At 33.4% G+C, this 15,603-nt stretch overlaps 4 protein-coding genes across 4 annotated transcripts; all 4 read left to right on the top strand.

Moving 5' to 3' along the window:
- The first annotated feature begins 1,057 nt into the window (after window positions 1–1,057).
- LOC145634912 (protein TIFY 5A-like) lies at window positions 1,058–3,757 on the top strand. The gene is made up of 3 exons (XM_081686245.1): window positions 1,058–1,255; window positions 1,368–1,455; window positions 3,275–3,757. The coding sequence occupies exons 1-3, from the start codon at window positions 1,182–1,184 to the stop codon at window positions 3,479–3,481; spliced, it is 369 nt and encodes a 122-aa protein (XP_081542371.1). The 5' UTR covers window positions 1,058–1,181; the 3' UTR covers window positions 3,482–3,757.
- A 1,519-nt stretch (window positions 3,758–5,276) lies between these two features.
- Window positions 5,277–12,645, top strand: LOC145634911 (uncharacterized). The gene is made up of 6 exons (XM_081686244.1): window positions 5,277–5,500; window positions 10,391–10,495; window positions 10,576–10,805; window positions 11,182–11,394; window positions 11,485–11,580; window positions 12,079–12,645. Exons 2-4 carry the CDS (start codon window positions 10,396–10,398, stop codon window positions 11,347–11,349), a joined length of 498 nt encoding a protein of 165 aa, XP_081542370.1. The 5' UTR covers window positions 5,277–5,500; window positions 10,391–10,395; the 3' UTR covers window positions 11,350–11,394; window positions 11,485–11,580; window positions 12,079–12,645.
- Window positions 6,881–10,381, top strand: LOC145634910 (uncharacterized). Its single transcript, XM_081686243.1, has 4 exons — window positions 6,881–8,575; window positions 8,652–8,966; window positions 9,049–9,106; window positions 9,203–10,381. The coding sequence occupies exons 1-4, from the start codon at window positions 7,566–7,568 to the stop codon at window positions 10,019–10,021; spliced, it is 2,202 nt and encodes a 733-aa protein (XP_081542369.1). The 5' UTR covers window positions 6,881–7,565; the 3' UTR covers window positions 10,022–10,381.
- A 444-nt stretch (window positions 12,646–13,089) lies between the features above and the next one.
- LOC145634908 (uncharacterized) lies at window positions 13,090–14,035 on the top strand. Its single transcript, XM_081686241.1, has 2 exons — window positions 13,090–13,390; window positions 13,855–14,035. The coding sequence occupies exons 1-2, from the start codon at window positions 13,181–13,183 to the stop codon at window positions 13,981–13,983; spliced, it is 339 nt and encodes a 112-aa protein (XP_081542367.1). The 5' UTR covers window positions 13,090–13,180; the 3' UTR covers window positions 13,984–14,035.
- The last annotated feature ends 1,568 nt before the right edge of the window (window positions 14,036–15,603 follow it).

Raw genomic sequence — 15,603 nt, 5'->3', positions numbered from 1 at the left:
TTCAAATGGGTGCCATTTTAAAAAAAAAAAAAGTTTTTTTTTTTTTTTTTTTTTTGCTAGGTCACGTGACCTAGCAGGACCAAGGCTGGGTCCGCCACTGTTGATATCTCTATTGGGTAGAAAAGGCAAGCAAACAAGGGACAAGAGACGATCCTAAAATGACTAAGAGGATCATAGACACATAATTTATGACAAGTCTGATTCTTGTATGGGTTATGACTTATGAGTTACAGTGAAAAAACTATAAAAAGCAAACAATACCAATAGGATAAAAATGACCTTGTGAAAGTACATATTAATCAAGTCAATAACAAACCAAAACCATCTAAATAAGATAACAACATTGGGGATCAATTGAGGGTTTCGGTTTTACTATAATTACTCTTTCAAGCTAGCTAAATTAGTCTAATCTCCTACCAAAAATTAATTTTTTCATGGTTAGGGCTATCAACCAAGCATATCAATATACACGGTTAACACAAGAAAGCAAAGAAATTAGAATTGAAACAATAGTAAATCAACCTTATCTTAATCAGATTAAACTTAATCAAATTGAAATCAACCTATTCCAAAATCATCTGCCTTAAAATTATCCTGGTCAAATCCATTTTAAACCTGATCCGAATTTACCCAAATCAAATAGGACCAATTTAAAATTGACAAAAACCTAATTCGACAGACCTTGACCTAAATTTACCCATATCAAATTGGGTTAAAACTTAAAAGACTAACCTTAACCCAAATATATCCGAATTGCTGTAGGTCAACCGAAACTCCATCTGGTTACCCCAACTAACACTTCTAGTTGGCATGCCTTTTAAAGTAAATTTCTTATTCCCTAAAAAAAAGTCTAAATTTTTGAAATTTTGAAATCCATAAACGTTAAGTGCGTGTCAAAAAATGATGCATAGAGGGCACTGCATGTCGACATGTGATGGCACGTGTGTGAATTAACATGCAACAAAGCAAACAAGTGTTGTGTTTTGTAGCAGACTTGCCTTCATTTTTCACGTGCTCTTTTCTCTAAACCTTCCATTCTCCCACATGTTTTTTATAATTTATAACTCTGCCTAACTTTCAACCCTGATCATTTATATTCACTCCTCATTTTTCCTTCTTTCTCACTCTAAAATTATACTCTAAACAAATTTTAATCAAGATATTTATAAAATTAAATTAGTATGGATTGTAATCTTGAGCTTGGCCTATCACCTTCTTCCACGTCTATCTCTTCTACCACTTCTACGATATTCACGTATGCACTTTCTCTCTCTTTGTCTTATACTTTCTCTCTCTAGAAGATAGATGTAAAATGTGATTATTGATTAATTAAGTGCTTTACTTAACTAATTGTTTTTAATTAACAGAGGTTCTATTGGAGATAATTTGAAGGAAGGACAGATGACCATTTTTTATAATGGAAAGATATGTGTTTGTGATGTTACTGAAGCTCAGGTATTTTTATTTTATTTTATGTTACCATTCATTTTATCTGTTTTTATAAAAAAAATTAATGGGTTGTTATTTTTATTTTAATTTTTAAAGAATGGGGTTTTATTAGTTAAATGAAGTTTGATTCTTGTTTGAATATTCTAATTGGAATATTTTCAATTGCATGATGTAAATTCGGTGTACACACTCTAAGGGCTGGATCGGGTAGCTTATTATGCAATATAATTTTATTTTTTTTTGAAGCATGCAATTTAAATATTTCATATGATAAAAGATTAATTTAATTTCATGAATTTAATTATATATTCCATGCAACAAGTAATGAAATTCTTTATCATGTGAGATCTTGTGTATAATTCTTCTCATGTTGTTCCATGATATACTCTTCAATTAATGTGGCAAAAGTCATAAAAATTTACAAGCTTATATATTGGAAAACATTAATACGTACTCAAAACATTGTTATATTCTTTATAATGTGATTTTGAAATTTGAAATATATTTTATGATTTTATACTTGACCTCTCCAAACTCGACCTAGGTACTTCAATTGACGCCTCTAGATATAAGTTTTAAGATATGCATGGTCAAATCTTTAAATGCAATAAAGAAGAACCTTGTGAAAGAGAGACTACTTTATAATTCTTTCTTTATTTCACTTTAGCAAAAATAATTTCTTTTTAGTAAAAATTAAGTTAAGTGAAAATAATTTTAGTTCGACTGGTAAAAATCAATTTTTGTAAAGAAGAAATTTAACAGAAAATCAGTAAAAAAAAATAATTTTAGTCAGCAAAATTAATTTTAATTAATTAGTTCACCAAAAATAATTTCAATTCGGTAAAAATAATTTCACTTCAGCAATAAAAATTTAACATGGTCTAAAACACTATTATTATTATTATTTTTTTTTTATGTTTCACCCGAGGTTCACCCTTTGGGCTATTCCGGATTCGGAGATCAGAAACTCTATTATTATTTGTATGAACTTTTGTATTTTTGAAATTATTTTTAATTATCTTTTGATCTTATACATACAAGTAATAAAAATAATTAACAACATACTGTATGGCATCAATTAATTTATTTGTCTATTGTATAAAAACATTTATAAAACGTTGATATAATTGTATTTTATTTGAAAGTATACATTGTAATAAATCTGACAAGCTCTTACTATATTTTTCCTTATTAATGAACTACATAGATGGTCCAAAGAGAATAGGTGAATAGAGTGAAATTTAAGTCCAAATAGTACTATAAAGTAAGAACTGAAGAAATAATTAATTATGGAACAGAGATCGTGGGAGTAACATTACATTAATTATGTGGGGCTATGATCTTTTCTTACCAGTTGGTTGTTGATGTAATAGTGATTGGGATTACACTTGATAGGGATGACTCGTATTCGATCCCCCACGACAACAATCACGAAGGGAGTGGAACCTAACCACCCAGAACTGATCCTCGAATCCGGATTAGCCCAAAGGGTGAATCGGGTGGAACACCAAAAAAAAAAAAATATACTCTTCTTACATGATGGTATGCCAATATCATACCTGCCTATTAACATTTTGTTCTCATTTTGATGATTGATTTTCGTTTAATTATAAAACATAATTTTGGGTTAGTTGGGTGTAAGGCACATTTCATATTTTCTATGCTCCTCTCCCATAGAAATTATTTCATTCTTTCAATAATTAATAGGTGACATTATGAAGTGATCTAGAAAACCTATCAATGTGAACAATATGTTCCAAAAGTATTACCACGTAATTTTATCTCTAAAATGAGCTAACTAGATTTGTGTCTATTATATATACAGGCAAAATGTGTAATAAATCTAGAAAGCGGAAAAACAACAGAAGGAATGTGTAAATCTCCGGCCACAACAGGAAGACCTTATCTCAACGTTACAATCGCATCGCAACAATCTCAAAGATTACCACAAACCGGCTTTTCGAGATCGTTGAGACAATTTCTCGAAAAGAGAAAGCATCGGATCCAAGCTACATCTCCTTACCATCTTTAATTTGAAGTTAAGAACTTGTTTAGTCCAAGCAAATTAGATACTAGTTAGTAATTGACAAAATAGATTGACTTGTTGGTTTTTAGCAACCCCTTTTTGCCCTTTCAAAGGGTTTACCAATTAAGAGGCTTCGTATGCTCTAGTAATTTTTTGGTTCTTTTGGTAAGATTAATTACCTAACTACCTTTCTTGATCGATTGATGGAGTATGTAGGGTGGTGTGAATGTGTGATGATGTAGTGGATAATTTTATGTGATATGGCCCATAATTGTTTCGTAAGATGGGTTAGTACTTTCATTTCTAGTGTTCAAGAATATTATGTCTCGATCTACTGACTGACCATATCACTACAAGAAAAAAGATCAAAGAGGGCGATATACATTGATCAAGGAGGGCGAGTTTGATTTTGCCTTGTTAGTTTCTATCAAAGAGGGCGAAATTATAATTGCCCTTTTATTACAAAGCAAAGAGGGCCAATGTTAATTTCGTCTTTGTACTTCAAAGCAAACAGGGCGAATTTATTTTTCGTCTTCTATAATATAGCAAAGAGGGCGAATTCACAAAATCGTCCTCTATAATAGAGCAAAGAGGTCGAAATCTAGTTTTGCCCTCGTTGTTCAATAAAATAACAAAGTAAACGTTTTTTCTATTTTACAAAACAAAAAAGAAACAAATAGGGCGAATTCCATTTTTGCCCTTGTTGGTCAATAGCAAAAAGGGCGAATTCCTTTTTTGCCCTCGTTGGTTAATAAACATCTATAATATAATTGCAGAGTCAGTGAATGAGGAGCCTCCAAAACCTCATCCCTCAACTCTCATGCATTTAGCCTTTTTTTTTTTTTTTTTTTTTTTTTTTTTTTTTTTTTTTTTTTTTAAATAACTACCAATCTCACTCTTTTTTTTTTATTTTTAAATCAAAACTACCCATTCACTATTTCCTTTTTGGTTTTTTTAAGGGACTACTAATAACATTTCACTTTGTTTTTTTTTTTTTGGTACGTAGTATAACATATGACATGCATTAGCACGAGTATACAATTCCTTTATCAACAATTCACTATAGCACTCAAAATCCCCAACATTTCATTTTTTTAAAATACTACGTACTAACATTTCACTTTGTTTTATGAGTATTTTTTTTGGTACATAGTATAATATATATCATGCATTAGCACGAGTATACATTCCCTTTATCAACAATTCACTATAGTACTCTAAATCCCCAACCCTTCAATCATGCATTTTTTTAGGGACTACCCCAAACATTTCCACATCTTTAATCATCATTAAAAAAAAAAAAAAAAAAAAGTACAACACGTTTTTGTACAACTGGCCTCAGCAAATAACTACTTGCAAGTTGCAACAGAACAATGTATGCAACTCCTAGAGCAAGACACTAACTCATATGACACTAGCCGAGTAACACGAGTAACCCCTATAACACTAACCGAGTAACACGAGTAACCCCTATAACACTAAACGGGTAACCTCCTTTGAAAAAGTAAACCCCATAATAGCAAAGCATAGAATATCATATTTCAGCATAGCATAGCAAGTGTCAGTACATTATTAATAAGATTATTAATACTCAATACAACAGAGCTAATTAGGGTTCAACAGAACCGACCAATCCAAAATCGACCATTATAGCTCAAGTATAAATTACAACATCAAAACCAACTTTTCATATTTTAAATATATTTTTTCTTATATATCCCGTGCATTCTGCACGGGTACACTCTAGTTTTAATAAAATAAAACAAAGGTTTTCTCTATCAAAACAAAAGGACATAAAAAATTAAACGTTTTCTCTCTTAACGTTTTCCCCCAAAAATGTATGAACCCCAAATGGCAAATCGCAAATCTATGATTCTTCGCTCTAATTCTTCGACCTAATTCTTTGCTCTAATTCTTCACTCCTAATAGACGTTCAGATTCATTGCTCAAAGTTGGTCAGATTGCAAGTCAGATTTCGCTCCAAATCATTGCTCGAAGTCGCTCTAATTGTGTCTCAAAATTTTGGTAAATTTTGGCTCAAAACTATGTGATTAAGCTCTTAATTTGTTGATTTTTTTTTTGTCAATTTGTTCCTGCATGTTAATATTGCTCTAAATTTGTTGATTTTTTTATTGTCAATTTTGTTCCTGCATGTTAGTATTGCTCTACATTTGTCAATTTTTTATGTCAATTTGTTGATTCTGCAAGTTTTTGGGAGTTGTTATTTATGCTAGTAATGTCAGATAGATTATGGAGAAGCAAATCAGAATTATTCGTATTTTATCAGCGGTTTATCGAATTAATTGCTTAATTGATCGTATGAGGTATTGATTACTGTGAATTGGGATAATTGTAATTTGTTTTGATTACTATGAATTGTGATAATTGATTACTCTATCTGAAAATATGCGCATGTGCCATCTTAGTTGCTAAAGCTGCTGTTTATATTATAGTATTATACTAGCTAGTAGTGAGCCAGTGAGGTAATATTCACCAAACATCCAAGGGTATAACAGTGTACATTTAAATTGACTTCAAGGTTACTAATTAATCTTATAAAAGCATACATTAGGTGAAATAATATGATGAAACTGATGATCAAGTTTAAGGTTGCCCAACATTACAGTAAGCTAAAAGTATTGTAATTAATTTAGTACTCACTAATGAATTTAAGTTTGATAGAAAGTGTGATGTTTTTTAAACATGGATGATTAAAAAGATGCATGTATCCACCTTTTTTTATAACAGTGTGGTATACTTATATATTGTTTTATGTAATATAGAATAGATAATGATAGAAGTTGGATGCATGTTCAAGGGTTGAATAATAGGCTTCAACCAAGTTACCGAAATGGTGTTAAATACTTTCTTGATTTTGCTTTCAAGGACACTAACCCTAATTCGGGGGATAAGAAGAGGTGTCCTTGTTTGAATTGTCTAAATTACTTTGATCATGACCAAGCGACAATGCGTGTTTATCTCCTTCGAGTGGGAATAGACCCTGATTACAATCCATGGGTATTCCATGGGGAGGAACAATCCCTTGACATCGGTGAGATGGAGATGTCCGAGGAGGAAGGTGATGAGTTATATGATGAAGGTCCTCTTGTATCAGAAGAGATGGCTTCTTTGGTACATGATGCAACAAATGTAGTGCCAGAGAAGCACGACGGGGATGGAGGGGATGGAGGGGATGGAGATTGTTCTGAGATTCCCGATAAATTTTATAGATTGATGAAAGATGCAGAAGAAGATCTATGTTTGGGTTGTAAAACATTTTCAAGGCTTGAATTCATTATAACTCTCTTACACCTTAAGGTTAGTGGGGGTTGGAGTGACAAATCATTTAGTAGGCTCCTTAGTGCATTACAAAAGGCCTTTAACTATGACCCAAACTTTCCAAAAAGCTCTTATGAAGCCAAGAAGTACATAAAAGACCTTGGGTTGAATTATGTGAAGATTCATGCTTGTGTCAATCATTGCATACTTTATAGAAAAGAGTATGAAAATGTTGATTCATGCCTTATTTGTGAGGAGTCTAGATGGAAGGAAGGTAGCGGTGAATTTGATGATAGTGTTACTTTCTCAGAATCTCAAGGGGCCTCACAAAGAATGCCTAAAGTACCTCGTATGGTTCTTCGCCATTCATTTAGTGCCAAGGCTTCAAAGGCTTTTCATGTCATTGAAAATTGCAAAGCACATGCGATGGCATAAAGAGAGGCAACAACTTGATGATAACATATTAAGGCACCCATCCGATTCAATGGCATGGAAAAAGCTTAATGAATCATTTTCGGAGTTTGCAATCGATCCACGTAATGTGAGATTAGGTCTTTCGACTGATGTTTTTAATCCTGGTGGACATTTTGGCACTAATTATAGTATTTGGCCAGTGTTTTTGGTGCCATACAATCTTCCACCATGGATGTGCATGACAAGTCCATACATCATGTTGTCACTCCTAATTCCCGGTCCCAAGTCTCCTGGAATAGATATTGTTGTGTTCTGAGAACCATTGATTGATGAACTTCAAGAATTATGGGAAGTTGGGGTGAAAACTTATGATTCACATAGTCGCCAAAACTTTACAATGAAGGCAGCCCTATTGTGGACAATGAGTGATTTTCCCGCTTATGGAAATTTGTGTGGTTGGAGTACTTGTGGTAAACTTGCTTGTCCATCATGTCACAAAGATACCTCACACGAGAGATTGAAGCTTGGAAGGAAAGAATTCTTTGATGGTACTAGAAGATTCTTGGATCCTGATCATAGATGGAGAATGGATAGAAAATCTTTTAATGGAGAAACAGAAAGACGACCACCTCTTATCCCTTTGTCGGGGGATGAAATAGTAGAAGCATTTGATGGTGTTCCGAATGTGATATTTGGGAAGAAGAGAAAGAGAACTCAAAGATACTTATTTGACCAATGGAAGAAGTTTAGTACCTTCTTTAGACTCCCTTATTGGAGTAAACTTTTGGTAAGGCACAACTTAGATGTGATGCACATTGAAAAAAATATTTGTGATAGTATCTTAGCAACTGTACTTGATATTCCTAATAAGACAAAGGACACTTTGAACGTACGAAAGGATTTGTTGAAGTTGAACATGCATGAGAAATTGAGACCTATCAAGATAGGTGATAAATATGCAATTCCTATAGCTCCTTATCAATTGACATTGCTTGAGAGGCGTAGAGTATCGGAGTGGTTGTCTAAGGTTAAAGTGTCAGATGGTTACTCTTCTAACATAGCTCGATGTGCAAGTGTAGAAGATGGAAAATTCTTGAACATGAAAAGCCATGATTGTCATGTTTTTATGCAAGATTTGCTTACACCGGCATTTCAAGGCATTTTGCCAAAGCAAGTGTTAGAACCTTTGGTTGAGCTAAGCTTGTTTTTTAAGCAATTGTGCTCCAAAACTCTAAAAATTGATGTGTTGGAGCGATTGGAAAAGATTATTGCAATAACTCTTTATAAGCTTGAAAAGGTGTTTGTTCCATCATTCTTTGATATTATGGTTCACCTCCCAATCCACTTGGCTACTGAGACCAAGCTTGCTGGGCTAGTGCAATATCGTTGGCAATATCGATTTGAAAGGTAATCTTATTGCTCATTTACATTTATATGTGATTGTTTAATTTGTGGCATCATTTAATAAGGTTATTTCTCGTAGGGAAATGTACACCATGAAGCCGCCTACTGCAACTAACAAAGCTCAACCAGAAGGCTCTATAGCTAATGCCCGTATAATGGAAGAATGTCTTACCTTCGTCTCTAGATATTTAAGTGGTGTTGAGACAAAATTCAATCGCATGAGTAGAAATGACTTGGATAAGAATTATCATTCTCCATTGTTTAAACTATCCGTTTTTCAAAACAAGGGAAATCCATTAGGTAGAAGAACATTCAAGCAATTGAGCATTTTAGATTGGGAGCAAGCTCAATTATATGTTCTTATGACTTGTCCAGAAGTACAACCATTTGTGGAGTAAGGCTTCTATATCTTTTTATTCTTTTAATCATTAATTCATCATTATGTGAAATACCACTAACACGTATATGATGAACAGAGAGTATGCCTCTATTGGTGGGCCAAAACCAAGTGTAGTTGATTGGTTTCAATCACGAGTAAGTGTTATGTCTTTATGTTAAGGTTAAGATTAAGGTTATGGTTTGTATGTGTTAATACTAATTCGATCTCTCCATAATGACTTATTTTCATAGATATGGAATCTTCATATGGAAAGAGATCCAAGAGTAACAACTGAGTTACTATCATTGTCACGAGGCCCAAGTAAAAGTGTTAGAAGCTATCAAGGATACTATGTAAATGGGCATCGTTTCCACACTAAAAAACGTCAAAGAAGGCAAAAGACACAAAATAATGGAGTAGTTGTTAAAGGAGATGAAGAGAGTGGAGAAAGAGACTTTTTTGGGGTTTTAAAAGAAGTCATAGAATTGGAGTATGATGTTCCAAATGGTGGGGATAAGGAACCAATCGTTGTGTTGTTTAGATGTGTTTGGTTCAATTTTTTTAAGGAGGGGCGAGGGATAAAAAGGGACAAGTTTGGCACTATTAGTGTCAACACCAAAAGGTTTTTACAAACCAATGAGCCCTTTCCTATGGCATCCCAAGTTGGACAAGTCTATTATGTGAGGGCACACAATGAGCCAAATTGGAGAATCGTTATTAAGACAATTCCTCGTAACTTCTACAATTTTCCAATTGTTGATGATATTGGTTGTGATGATGAGAATGATGATGTTAAATTAGGAATACCTAACTCAATAGTGAATGCTGTAGATGATGATATTTTACCAAGAAATGATGTCCCTCCTATGTTAGTGAACTCAATTGATTTTGAGTCAAAGGAGAATGAGATTTTGGAAGAAGAAGAAGAAGAAGAATTCGAAGAAGAAGAAAAATTCGAAGAATTCGAAGAAGAAGAAGAAGAAGAAGAAGAAGAAGAATTCGAAGAAGAAGAAGAAGAAGAGTATGATGATGATGATGATGATGATGATTTAGACTCGGGAAGCGAATAAATTTGTTGCTATTCAATCTTTTGTCTTTTGATTTAAATCTCAAACTTATGTAAAATAAGTTACTGGTTTTATAAGTCTATTTCTGTTTTTGTTTTCTATTTCTGTCTATAATTTTATTTTGTTTTTTGTTTCTGTTTTCTTTTTTTGTTGTTTGTTTTTTGTTTTGCTGTTTATTTTCTGTTTTCTATTGAGTATTATTCATCATCTGGTAAGTTTACTACTTAACTCACTGTATGTTTTATATGTCAAAATTTGTTATATCAATTTTGTTTTCTGTTTCTGTTGTTTGTTTTCTGTTTCTGTTTTCTGTTTTGCTATTTATTTTCTGTTTCCTATTTATGATTTTGTTTTATATTTATGATTTTGTAGGGTCAATGAATCTGGAGACTCAATCATCATTATCGCAATTAGATTCTAATAATAATAGTAATGAGTTTGTAGGGTCGACCTCTCAACAACCTAAGAAAAGAAAAGGTAATGTGTTCTATTTTCTGTTCTGGTTTCTATTTATAGTTCTGTTTCCTAGCTGATTTGTGTAATGTATTTTCAATTAGGTCCCTTTCGTGGTCCAAGTAGAGCACTCAAGTATAAAAAGTTGCAAAGCATTCAACCCGGAAAGCTCAAGGTTAATATTCCTCCAGCATTAGGAGCTGTTGTGGGTGAGCGTGCAAATCAATTTGTTGCTGAGTGTGCTTATTGGGTGAAAGAGATTTGCCCCCTTGATGTTCCTAAATGGAGTGATATGCCAGAAGGGATTTCAGATCGATTATATGCAAGGATTAAGGTATATAATCTTGCAAATTCAATCTCAATGACTCTCTAAAATGTTTGCAGTGGTGCATGTTGACTGAGTTGCATGATTCTTTTCTGTTTTCTAGTTTTCATGGAAAATATTCCGTTGCTAAATACTTTTGGGATTAGCATGGGACTAATTAACTTTATGTAACTATGAATTATGATCAATATTTATCATCAAACAAGGGGATAAAGGTGTGCATAAGTGATTATTTCTTAGGCTTAATTGAAATGTCAGTTGGTATTGTAATTTTTGGGTCTGCTGATTTAGTACTTCTGATTGTTCCTTCATGCTTGTTTTCTGCTATTATTAGACAAACACTTGTAGTCAAAGTTCATATCACTAAATTTAAATATTCTTGTAGTCAAAGTACGAATTGGGTGAAGGTGCACACATTTGCAAAGCAATAAAGATTCAATGCTCCACCCTTTATAGGCATTGGAGAGAAAGGTTGAAGGCTGACTATTTTTCAAATAGAAAATCTTTATTAGAGGCGGAGCGTGCTTGCCCACCTTCAATAAATCTTGACTAATGGAAGTGGCTTGTTTATAACTACTGGAGCTCTCCTAAGTAGAAGGTAAGTAATAGGAATGCTCTTGTAATCAAAATTCTGCAATTTGCATTTCTTCCCCTTTACTAATCCTATATGCTATTTTGTAACCTTTAGGAAGGGAGTGAGAAGAATCGGGATAATGCTCTTGCAAAGAAGATCATCAAGTCGGCATGTTGTGCGAAATCAACAGCTTGCATAATTTATGAATTGGTGAGTATAAATGTTAAAATTAATCTGATCATTTAGATGATCTTCTGGTTCAGTTTCTGTTTCTGACCATCCTAATCTGAATCTTAATTTCTGGTTATGTTTTCCTTTAATTTGGATATCAAATAATCAGTTACCAATTAGTAACACAGTCTGTTGGTGGAATTTTCATTGTGGTTACATCAGATGATCGTCTGGCTCACATTTCTTGTTTTGTTGCTCTTATTATTATTGTTTCCTAAATGGATTAATCTTGCTAAAATTAATAAGTGTATGTATATGATTTGATAAGAACTTGAGGCACAAGCTTGTGAAAATGAGAATGAGGTCACCGAAATCAATGGTTCTAGTTCAAATGTAACCACTGCATCCCAAGCTAATGATGATCCCATGTATTTAAAGTTATGGGAGAAGTCAAAGAGGTATATTGAATATTTGTCTAATGCACGAACACTTTGTTTTTCTTTATTTTAAAATTCTTACTTTGTTTTATCTTGTAAGGCATAAAAATGGGAAGTTTGACGATGAGGCCGATGAGAAGTTCAAGGAATTAAGGGAGTTGCATGAGAAAGAAATTAGTGAAAAAGGGGTTGATAATCTTACTCTTGAAGAAGCTTATGTGAAGGTTCTTGGACATTGTTCAGGTTATGCCAGTGGTTTAGGAAAAGGGCACCCGGTGTCGTCTAAAGATGGAAAGATAGGAAGAGCTGAGCTGGAACATAATGTTGAAAAACTACAAAATGAAAATAATATTATGCGAGCTGAATTGGAAGCGTCTAAGAAGAAACAAGAAGACCTAGAACAAAAGCTTCGGTTAATCATGGAGAAGATTGGCCTTAATGCTTGATAGAGGAAATATTTTCTAGCTCACTCTTTGCATAAAATTGCCTTGTGGATGCCTTTTCAAGCCATGAATGTTTCCTTGAATTTCAATATTCTTATGTATATATGGTACTAAACATGACAGAACGTCCTACATTGTTGTTTCTTCCAACTTGTTTACCTCTGTTACTTGCTCTTTATATATGTTTTTCTTAGTAACTGAATTAGTACTCTCTTTTTTTATGTTCGAGTAAATTAAAGTATCAACATTTTCAGCCTTGTATTTCATGCTCTGTGTTTTGCCTGTTTTTTTGCTAGTGGTTTTGATAGGATTAGTTGTTATTGTTGCCTATCAATCATGATCTCATGAATATAGGCCTCTGTAAGTGCACATATACGGTCATGGTACTCATATTTTGAGGACAACTTGATATAACCTTCTATATTATGGAAAAAAGGATTTAACTTCCAAACCTTCTGTTTATGGGATTAAAATGGGATAATAATTTGGTCTTGTGCTAGCTATGTTGCATGAAATTTTCAGACCTAGAACGAGAAGTCTAATATTGCTTTTCGTGCTCTTCTCTTTTTCTGTAACAACTTTAATTTAAACATCAACCTTCTATATCCTCATTTTTTTGTCTGAGTACCTGCTTCACCTCAAAATTATCCTAGCAAAGTGAGAAAAAAAATTTATAGTTTGGGCGAAACCTCCTCTAAAACCTCAGTCGTGTATGCTGTTGAAGCCACTAAACCCTTGAAACCCAAGAGAGAAGCAGAAATGAACATAGTTGCGTCATTGTTGTTGAAGAAGAACAAAGCTTTGAATTCCATTTTATACAATAATGTCAAGGGATTTCTGAATAATTCCAGCAGTTGCAGACCTTCTTCTTCTAATGAAGGATTCAGATTCTTCTCCTCTGCAATTGGTTCTGCTGCTTCAATTACTGCTCGAAATGCTGCCATTTCTAGCTTCCGATCTTATCCCAAGGTTTTTTCTTGCTTAATTTTTCTGGGTTCTTTTGCATTTTCCCTGAATTTGTCAATTTTTTCTGGGATTATGAATTTTTTTTATGATTATTCTAGCACAAATTTTGCTGTTATATTCTTTTTTTTTTTTTTTTTTTTTTTTTTGGAGATTTGTGACTTTTTTGGGGCAATTATCTATTTGGGTGCTTAAAAAATTGGAGTATGAAATTTTCAGACCTAGATACGAGCCTTTTTTCATTCACCATAAGGTGTTTATTACTATTGTTGTTGTTGTTGGTGGTGGTGAGCGTCTTTTTACTTGGTATTTAAGATTGATAACAATGAATTTTGGCTGAACTGCTGAAGGCATTTGCAGCTTTGATTATCTAAACAACTATAGAGAATTATTTTTTTTATTATTTTTATATTTTTTTGTTCATTGCTTTAGTGACTGATGGATCAATGTGTTTTCCTTCATGAATGCAGAGTGTGATTGCTAATGATATTGATATGGAGAAAGCTTTGCTGTTACTTAATGGACCGGATGTGAAAAGATCTGGTCGACCAAAGGGTAAAAAGCGCTTGGAAGAAGAAGTTGTCGATGACCTTTATTAATTTACATTAGTTTTGTTTTTGTCAAGTTTGCAGTTAGGGGATCAAGTCAATGTTTTGGGGATGGAGGACACCAAAAGGCTAGTTGCAAGGATGAGAAGATTGCTTGATAGACAACTTGGTTAATACTTTTGTATATATTTGCTAGAAAACTTGGTTAATACTTTTGTATATATAATGACCAAATTAAAATTTATGCCTATTAGCACCTATTATAGAAAATTTAAGCCTATAGGCAACTAGAATAATTATTTTTAATAAAAAAGAAAAATTTGAACAAAGAGGGCGACTTTGATTTTGCCCTTTAAAAATTGATCAAACAGGGCGAATTTTGAGCAAGGAGGGCAATATGAATTGACTTGTTTGAGTTGCTTTATAGAGGGCAAAAAGAATTTTCGTCTTGCTTGATTCAATTAAAGAGGGCGAAAATTTTGCCCTATTTGATTTTGATCAAAGAGGGCGAAATTTTATGTCTTCTTTGATATTTAACAAAGAGAGCGAAAAATTTGTATGCCCTTTGAAGCTAATAGGGCGACTTGGGGGCGATTTCAAAATTGCCTTTTTGCCTAATAGGGCGAAATTTGAATCTAAGAGGGCGATTTAAATTGCCCTCTTTGATATAATATCTTGTAGTATATATTACGTATTAGTTTAATAGAATTAAAGAAGTTGGCCCTATGAAGTGTGTGAGCAATGCAATGGCGGCTTAACTTAGGCCATGTTCTTCTTCTATGAACGACATGGTTAATTTAAGCACAATCAAACATGATTTAAGCATATGAGCACAATATGACACGGTGGCACGTGGGCTTGTTGTATATGATGTTATTGGTACCGCTATGCCCTGGTAACAATGGATCCAGGTCGGGTCACACCCCAATGAATGCTTACTTTCTATACCGTACCTAAGGTCATATAGGCATATAACATTTCTCATATATATATGCATGGTTAGCCACGTGGTCAGTTAATCTCCATCATGTGGACGCAAGCCACATGGCCTGATGACATGCAAGCCACATGGCCTAATCATCTTCGTATAAATACTTATGATTTGCTTGGTTACAAGGTAGAATCTCTGACATAAAAATAACTCTCTCTTTTATCATCTTTCTTACTATTATTGTAATACCCCGTATTTTAATGTATTTTATAAATTATTTATTTAATTATAAAACTTATTTTGGGTCAAACTATTTTAATTACTGAATTATAGATAAAGCAAGTATTTAATCCAAACGTAGCCCATCTTTATTATGAACCCAATCATCCTATTTTTTACTTTTGGGCCACCTACTTCATCATTTAAGTCCATTATTTTTATGAAGCCCAAACCTACCCTAACCTACTCTACACTATAAATACTCCATTTATCCCCAAAATTTCCCACACAAAAAGTCAATTGGTCAAGGTAATTATTTCTCCTCTTATTTCCCTTTTCTTATTCTTTTTCCTTTTTCCTTTTCTCTTCTTTCTTTTCTTATTTTTTTTTCCTTTCTTTTGCTTGTTCTTTCACGTGGGAATTCTTTTTCCTTTTTGCTGCCACTGCTGCCCGCCAACCCCACCGCCGGTCTGCCACCACCCACCACGCCGCCGCCGCCCAGCTGGCCGGCCACCACCCAC

The sequence above is a fragment of the Chenopodium album genome, chromosome 6 (genome assembly GCF_948465745.1).
Source record: "Chenopodium album chromosome 6, dcCheAlbu1.1, whole genome shotgun sequence".
Lineage (NCBI taxonomy): Eukaryota > Viridiplantae > Streptophyta > Magnoliopsida > Caryophyllales > Amaranthaceae > Chenopodium > Chenopodium album.
Note: the sequence above shows the minus strand (reverse complement) of the source record. Positions and strands in the feature narration are given on the sequence as shown.